The sequence below is a fragment of the Silene latifolia genome, chromosome Y (genome assembly GCF_048544455.1).
Source record: "Silene latifolia isolate original U9 population chromosome Y, ASM4854445v1, whole genome shotgun sequence".
Taxonomy (NCBI): domain Eukaryota; kingdom Viridiplantae; phylum Streptophyta; class Magnoliopsida; order Caryophyllales; family Caryophyllaceae; genus Silene; species Silene latifolia.
Genome location: NC_133538.1, coordinates 24630477 through 24639279, shown reverse-complemented (window position 1 = coordinate 24639279; position 8803 = coordinate 24630477). Strand labels below are relative to the sequence as shown.

The following is an 8803-nucleotide window of genomic DNA, read 5'->3' as shown; positions in this document are numbered from 1 at the left end:
AAACCGTTGTTTTGTTTCTCGATGTTTTTTACCAGTGTCGGTATGGGTATGGTTCTGTTGGTTTTTATAGAGTATGATATGAAAGAGAGTTGGGTATGGTTCTGTTGTTGTCATGGTATAGTAATAAGCTGTTAATGGGACACATTTGTGAGAGGTTGTGGAGTACTTTTGATCTCGTTTTAGATGAGACGTTGGTGGACATAGTTGTGGCAAGAGAATTGCGGAGCATGTGTGGTATTGGACTGGAACTACGTGTGGTTTAACACCTTTTCTTGGGACAACGAGTACGGAGTTTTGGGACTTAGTATCATGTCAAGTTAAGGGTGAATTTTGTGGTAATAAAGGAAATGAACTTGAGAAGCTAATGTAGGTTTGTGTAACACTTGAGGATTATGAGATATGATTGTGGAGGTGAGTGTAAATGTATATAGGAGTATGTCGTTTTGCGGTAATGTGGAAGAGATGGAGGAATGGTGATACTAAGGATTTTATGTTATATGTTATGTGAGTACAGAATAATTGGAGGTATGAGAACTGTGAGAGAAAGAGAGCCCTGGATATAGGAATGGTTGTAGGTCTTGAGGTTATAGTGGGTGATCTTTGACATGCGATGGTAATAAGGTTTATGGGAGGTATAGCAAAGGACCTAGTATTAGTGAGTTACGAGGACGTAACATGTAGGATGCAACAAAGAGAGTTTGATGGTTGTACATGTTATAGTATAATTGGAAGTTTGAGTGTTGGTGTAGTGTAAAGGATGGATTTGTGTTGGGTTTGATTTTATTATAGGTAATGGCAGTGCTTGTAGTAGTATGATGTTTACGAGTGTGAGTACATTTTTGAGGACGAAGTTTGTTTTTAGGGAGATGTAATGTGATACAATGTCTTTCTATGTGGTTATTTGGATTTCCATTAGTAATTACTGCTTCAATCAATGCGGTAACATGTTTATTATATTGAATGATAACTTCCGTGTGTGGTCGAACTATAGTTGTATATGTTGTTTATATGTTTTATTTAGAATTGTATAGCTGCATATGTTGTTTATATGTTTTATTATGAATTGTATTTGTATGGAAGGACCGTGATATCGTGTGGCTTGCGTGGTTTTATATGAGTTAGGTTACGGGGACGTAACCTTCTTTTATGGAGGATAAAATGTGACAACCAGAGTTTACGCAAGTCTATATGAATTAGCATATATTTTACTAGTTATGCATATGAGTTATATCATGAGTATGAGTTATATTGTGTTAATTATATGTGATCGTTGGTTGTAGTTGGTGCGAACTTCGGGGACGAAGTTCTTTTTAAGGAGCGAAGACTGTAATACTCCGTATTTTAGTGGGAGTACTTGGTCGAGTACTTGGTTGGTACTCGGCCGAGTGTGTGTTACTCGGCCGAGTGCACTTGACCGAGTAAACCGGTTCAACGAGTTAGACGGTTTAATTTATATTTTGGCCAAGGTTTTTATTTTTAACCGTTGATTCATTTATAATTTCATTTTATCATTTATAAAACCATTTATAAACCTAGAGAGAGGGAGAGGAAGAAGAATTGTCGAGCCTTTCATTTGATTGAAGATTTCTCATCGATTTCAACCTAATTTGATTTCCCTGTTTGTAAGTCGATATCATTCCATTGTTTATACTATATTAAATTCTTCATCTTCGAAAAGTTTGAAAACAGAGTCCTGTTTATTTGATGTCTAGTTTATACATATAAAATCTCGTAGTTAAATTCTTTATGGTTTGTCCTAGGTGATTTATTTATGAACATGTCGCTGAAAAGTCCGCGAATCTGAGTTGGTTGTCGAAAATGATTTGAAACCCTAATTTTTATGTTGATTCAGTTATGGGGCTTTTTCATACATCATCTTTGTGGAGTCTAGATGACAATAGGAATTGGAAATACTGAAAAATAATGTTTTAAACTCGTTTTATGAATCAATACTTTTTATGCTATGGTTTCTGTCAGTTTTTGGAAATCAGTCTGAAAACCCTTGATAAATTTGGAATTTGAGAAAACCACGTTAGATATAATTTGTAGCTAAGACTCATGGGGTTCTAATTCAATTGGCCTTGCATCAATTATAATTGTCTGGAATTAGTTATGCATTTTATACCGAATCTGCCATGTGCTGGAAAATCAGGAAAAGTCGTGTTTGTTCTTTAAGTTGATATTCCTATTAAGTTACGATGAGTCTAGGTTATGTGCATGATTAATTGATTGAGTAGGTGGTAATTATACATAATTATGTTATGTAGGTGATGGATATGTGAAGGATCATAATTGATTGCTTGTGTGTGCTTGGATTGCGAAAAGGTAGGGTTTCTCCTACTCAGTACTGTTAATTGATTGAGATTGCATATGTTTTATAATTATTGTTATCTGCTGATCATCGGAGGTTGGATGTTTTGGTGACGGTATTGGTGTGGTTGTGCGGTGACGGTTGTGGTGTTGTGACAGCTGTGATGCTGTGTGTGTGATTGTGGTGGAGTCACTTGCGGGAGTGGCTTCACACCCTAGTTTGCCCTCCGTGGAACCCGTCACGGGAGGGGATGTGCACATTAAGGGACAGGGATTTCTAGTCGCTCGTTGATGAGCTGGACTAGGTGGGGATGGGTGCGGTCACCATGGCGGCGAGGATTACTGTTGCGATGGGTAATCTGGCAGGGCTATACACTTTGGTGTGTAGTCGGTTACTGTGTGAGATCGGGAGACCGGGGATGGAGGATGATCAGCTGGTTGTATTGTTTGTTGTCTTATATTGATTGAACGGTACTGACCCCATTGTTGTTGTTTTGTAAAACCTGCGGTGATCCGTTCGGGGATGGTGAGCAGATTATGATAGGTAATGCAGATGTGTAGCTTTGGGACACTCATGGGGAGTCATCACTTCGAGTCTAGCTTTCGCTGTTACGAGTTTAGCTGTCTTTGATTTCAGTTGTATTGAGTTTCTTAAACTTTTCTTTTGAGTTGGGTTGAGATTTATGTAATCGTTAAACTCTTCATACTTTAATAAAGTTGTTTGGATTGTTTCTTTTGATATACTAACCTCGGGCAACTGAGATGGTAACAACCTCTCATGCTAGGGTAGTCCTTGGTAAGGTACCTTGGTATGAGGGGGTGTTACAAATTCAATTTCGTGCCTCTCGACTTTTAAAGGTGAATTAACAAATCTAAGATAGTGATCGAAATGAAGAGATAAAGAGAGAGAGAGAGAGAGAGTGTGTGTGTGATATCTGAAAAAATCCCAAAAAAACATAAACAAAAACCCTAAACCCTAAAAATGTCAATCGATTGTTCAAACGTTGAACAATTCCCCCCTCTGATCTCTGTTACTACAAACTCAAAACAAACAAAAGCTTCTAATAATGCCGCATCTTCTTCTACGGTTGGTCCTGTGGTGGCGGGGGGACCTGGAAGTGCTGATGTGGGAAAAAACAAAGAGTGTCAATGAAGTTGTGGGAATTGCGCCTTATGATTTGGATTCCATTGCCCCTGAAGAGCAGGAATGGGTAGTTCAGCGAAAGAGGAAAGGCAAGAGTCCTTTAACGGTGATTGAAGAAGAACTTGCTGAACTATTGCAATTCACACAAGAAGATGTTAAAGAGGAGCTTGAATTCAGGAAGAATTCGGTCTATTGCTTCGTCTTGGGTGCTAACCCGCATGTGGAGGTGGTAGATGGTTTTATTAGGAGGATTTGGGCACATTTACCTATAGATAAGGTGTCCTTTCTTCCTAATGGAGTTTTTCTGGTTAGGTTCACCTCTAGTCAGGCCAAAGATAGAGTCTTGCAGCAAGGTCATTTCTTATTTGACAATAAGCCGCTTATTGTCAAGCCCTGGAGTGCGGATGTGGAGTTGGTGAAATCTGATGTCAAGGATGTACCAGTATGGGTTCGGTTTATGAATTTGCCTCTGAAATATTGGGGTAAGTCTTTACCTAAACTTGCTGGTTTGTTGGGAAAGTTTATTCAATGTGATGATGCAACTAAGGACAAAACTCGTCTGGGTTTTGCCCGTGTCATGATTGAAGTGCCATTTGGTAAGGCCATCCCTGCGTCTGTTAAATTTTTAGATGAGGATGGGGTTGTGGTTATTATTACGGTGGAGTGTGAGTGGAAGCCTGTTCTTTGCAAAAAAAAATGTCAAGGAGTTGGGCATGAGGCTGCTAACTGTAGGAAATCCCCACCACCACAGTCTCAGAAAGCAACTGGACCTAAGGAAGGTCAGAAGCAGTGGAGACCAAAGGCACAACAAAAGAAGACTGGTATTCCTGTGGCTGCCCAGCCTGCTATACCTGAATAGGAGGAGCCAAAGGATAGTCCCTCTGGTGTTGTTTATACCTCCCCAGTGGAAAACCCAAACCAGTTTCAGGTGTCTTGGTCTAGGAATGGAAAATACCACATGGTGAATACCCCTGCAAAGAAGATTATAAGACTAAGTAGACAGGAGTTGTTAGATCATGGTCAGAGTTCTGGTAAATTGGGTAACTCTAATCTTTTGGAATCTCTTAATAATATGACTCCTAAAGCTGGCATTGGTGTAACTGGTAGTGTGTTACCTCCTCTTGGGGGTAATGCATAATTTTGGATTTTGGAACATTAGGGGATTGAATAGTCCAACCAAGCAAAATACGATTAAATGGTTTCTCCATCAACATCAGGTTGGATTATTTGGTCTCCTTAAGACAAAGGTTAAACCTTTGTCTCTAAGGGCTTGCCTGGAATCCATGGAATTATTAAGGGGGTAAGTTTTATTGGGCGATTATTACTGGAGAAATTAATTAGTGGCGTAATGAGTTCATTGATGATATGTTTGGCATAAGAGTAATGATTACTGAGTAGATCTTTTACTCCCTTAATCATTACCCAGGGGGGAGGGTGGGTAATGTATTACTCCTTCACAAGGGTAATAATTCCAGGAGGTGAATAATTACCTACATACCAAACATGGGAAATACACCTCACATATTACTCCCTTATTCATTCCCCTTCTATTACCCTCAATCCAAGCAAGCCCTAAATAGTATCAGAGCTAATATCTGTACAAACTGATGTCTTTCCACTAATACTGCCTATCATAAGGGAGGCCGTATTTGGGTACTTTGGAACCCCTCTATGTACTATGTTAATTTCCTAGACTATGGAGCTCAGTTTATTCACATGGAGGTAAGGGATCTGAGTACTAGCTATAAGTTCTATGTCACCATGATATATGCTTTTAATGATGTTACTAAGAGGAAAGATCTCTGGGCAAAACTTATACCTTTCAATAGCAAATTTAAGGGTCCTTGGATTATTTGTGGAGATTTCAATACTGTGTTGGTCCCTTCTGAAAGGTTGGGTGGTAATTCTACTTTTGAAGAACTGGATGATTTTCAGCAGTGTGTTAATGAGTGTGGAGTAACTGATTGTTCTGCAATTGGGTCGTTTTTCACTTGAAATAACAAACAGGAGCCTGCCTCAAGGGTTTTCAGTAGACTTGATAGATTATTGGTCAATGATGAGTGGCTGAAAGACAATCCTCTTGCTTATACTCATTTCTATTCTGAGGGGGTCTTTGATCACACTCCTTGTGTTGTTCAAGTTCAGAATGATTTGGAGAAACCTAGGAGGGCTTTTAAATACTATAATATTTGGAGTCAGGCTGTGGAGTTTAAAGATTGTGTTCATCAGGTCTGGAACCAGACTATCCCTGGTACTCCTATGTTTCAGGTTGTCAAGAAATTAAAAGCTCTTAAATGGCCTTTGAAGCAATTAAACAAAGAGAATTTTGATGATGTGGTTAACAAAAAAGCTAGGGCTTCTATGAATTAGGATTTTATTAAGCAAAAGCTCAGAGATGATCCTTTAAATCCTGTACTTCTGAATCAAGAAAGAGAGGCTCTTGATAGTTTTAAGTTCCTGGAGAAGGCTTGTGCTGACTTCTTACTTCAAAAATCTAAGGCTATCTGGGTGGATATGGGGGATGATAACACCAAATATTTCCACAATATCATTAAAGGCAAGCAATCCAGGAATAAGGTTATTAGAATTGAGAATCTTAAGGGCAAATGTTGTGATGATCCTAAGTCTATCCAGGGGGCTTTCCTGGAGTTATATGAACAGCTCCTTGGTACTGCTGAACCTGTTTTGAATATAAGCTCTTCTGTTGTCCAATTGGGGAAGGGATGCACTAGTTCTTATCATACAGTCCTCCTTGCTCCAGTGTCTAAGGAAGAGATTAAGCAGGTTATGTTCTCCATTCCAAGTCACAAGGCTGCAGGCCCTGATGGCTACTCGAGTGCCTTCTTTAAAGATTCCTGGGAAGTGGTGGGGGATTCAGTGTGCTCTGCAATTCAGGATTTTTTTCCATTCAGGAAAGTTGTTAAAGCAGCTGAACCACACTCTCATTACTCTGGTTCCTAAATGTGCTTTACCTCAGAATGTTACCCAATTCAGGCCCATTTCTTGCTGCAATGTGTTGTATAAGTGCATTGCTAAGTTGTTATGTAACAGACTCTCTGAGGTTTTTCCTGATATTATTAGTGACAATCAAGGAGGCTTTGTCAAGGGGAGGAGCATTATGGAAAACATTTTAATCTGTCAGGATATAGTAAGACTTTATAATAGAAAAGCTATCTTTCCTAGATTCCTTTTGAAGGTGGACCTAAAGAAAGCATATGACTCTGTCAGTTGGGAGTTTTTGGAACAAATGTTGGGTGCTTTAAATTTTCCTGCTCAGTTTATTGATCTTCTGATGGAGTGTGTGAAAAGTGCCAGTTACTCCTTAGTACTCAATGGTGGTATCTTTGGCTTCTTTAAGGGGAAAAAGGGTCTTAGGCAAGGGGATCCCTTGTCTCCTTTACTCTTCACTGTTGCTATGGAGTATCTTAGTAGGGTTTTAGCTTTTGTGTCTGCCAATATGCCTTTCAAGTTTCACCCTATGTGTGGTAAGCTTAAATTAACACATTTGATGTTTGCTGATGATTTGCTCCTGTTTAGTAAAGGGGATGTGGGTTCAATCATGATTCTTTTAAGAGCCTTTGCCACCTTTTCTAAAGCTTCAGGTCTGCAAATGAGCCCTCCTAAAACTAGTGCTTATTTCAGAGGGGTTCCAGCTTGGGTGAAAGAGGAAATTCTACTTGTCTCTGGGTTCCATGAAGGTGAACTCCCTTTTAAATACTTGGGTGTTCCTATTACTGCAGGTAGACTGAACAAAGATCAAGGTCAGGTTTTAGTTGAAAAGGTGATTGAGAATATTACAAAGTTTGGCACAAGACATTTATCCTATGCTGGAAGGCTTGTATTGGTCAATTCAGTTCTTACAACTTTGTATAACTACTAGATGAGCATCTTTATCATACCTAAAGGAATTCTGAGGAGGATTAATGCTCTCTGTAGGAATTTTTTGTGGGATGGCAAAGTGGATTTTATGAGAGTTCCCTTAGTTAGTTGGGATAATGTGTGCTCTCCAAGACAAGAAGGTGGGTTAGGAGTCAAGAATAGCATAATTTGGAATGTTGCTGCAGTTGGAAAGTTAGTCTGGTGGGTGTATTGCAGCCCTGATAAGCTATGGGTGAAGTGGATTAATCAGGTGTATTTAAAACATGAGAATTGGCATGATTATACTCCCAGGGGAGATGTTAGCTGGGGTTGGAAAAATGTTTGTCGTGTTAAAGATAAACTTATCTCTGGCTATTCTCATGGTTCTTGGTCTCTTGATACTAGGGGCTATACTATCAGTAGTGGGTATGATATCTTAAGACCTCGTTCTCAGGTTGTGACTTGGCATCAGTATATATGGCATCACTGGACTGTGCCTAAGCACAGATTCTTGGGCTGGCTGTTGGTAAGGAAGGCAATGCAGGTTAAAGAGAAACTGTTTGCTCTGGGTATCTGTCAGGATGACTTGTGTTTGCTATGTGGCAGTGCTTCTGAGACTCATCAGCACCTGTTTGAGGAGTGTGTCTACAGCAAGCGTATCCTTATGGGGATGGCACAACGTTGTAAGGTATCTTTACCTACTGGAGATATTTTGCAATGGATTTGGCAGCAAGCGTGGTCACAGGTTAAGAAGGGTATTCTCATTTGCTCCTTTATGGCCTGTTACTACTTCATATGGAAGAAAAGGAATAGAGTAAGATGTGAGCAGATCCTTGGACACCCTGATTTTGTTTGTAAACATGTTTACCAGGTTGTTAAGTTGAGGATTAATGTATTTAGCAACTCCATTCTGGGTAGGGATAGGATGTGGTTGTCTAGTACTGATTTGTGTAAGTAGAACTCTTGTTCTCATAAATTGTTTGTATGTTAAAAGGTAGGTTGTAATAGCCTTGTTTGAGCTTAATGGAATTCTTACATTTCATCAAAAAAAAAAAATAAGATAGTGATCAAATATAAAAGACTAGCAAACAATACAAGCATGTGATAGAAACTTTTAATCGATATTATAGCATCCTAATTCAATATCTACAAGTACTACTTATGCATGTCTCCCATAATCCCCAGACAAAATAAACTACTCACACATATTGAAAACTAAACTAATGACATATTATATAATAAACATGATGATAATGGAATGAAATAAGTACTAAAAATAGAATTACCTTAACAATAGAAAAGGAACGTGGAAATGAAGAACAAGATAGTAAATGGAAATAACTTGAAATGTAACTTGTATATAACTTGAAATGCTTAAAATAAATGTTTTGAACAATATGGAAATACTAAAGGAGAGCTAAATTATTCTGAAAACTAAGACTAAAGTGTATGAAAAAAGTGTGTCCTAAATGACGGCTTCAATACCCTTTA

General features: G+C 38.8%; 1 protein-coding gene across 1 annotated transcript; it reads left to right on the top strand.

The window, feature by feature from the left end:
- Positions 1-4412: 4412 nt before the first annotated feature.
- Positions 4413-8270, top strand: LOC141627734 (uncharacterized). Its single transcript, XM_074440958.1, has 6 exons — positions 4413-4581; positions 5148-5410; positions 5462-5722; positions 5825-6272; positions 6367-7235; positions 7335-8270. The coding sequence occupies exons 1-6, from the start codon at positions 4413-4415 to the stop codon at positions 8268-8270; spliced, it is 2946 nt and encodes a 981-aa protein (XP_074297059.1).
- The last annotated feature ends 533 nt before the right edge of the window (positions 8271-8803 follow it).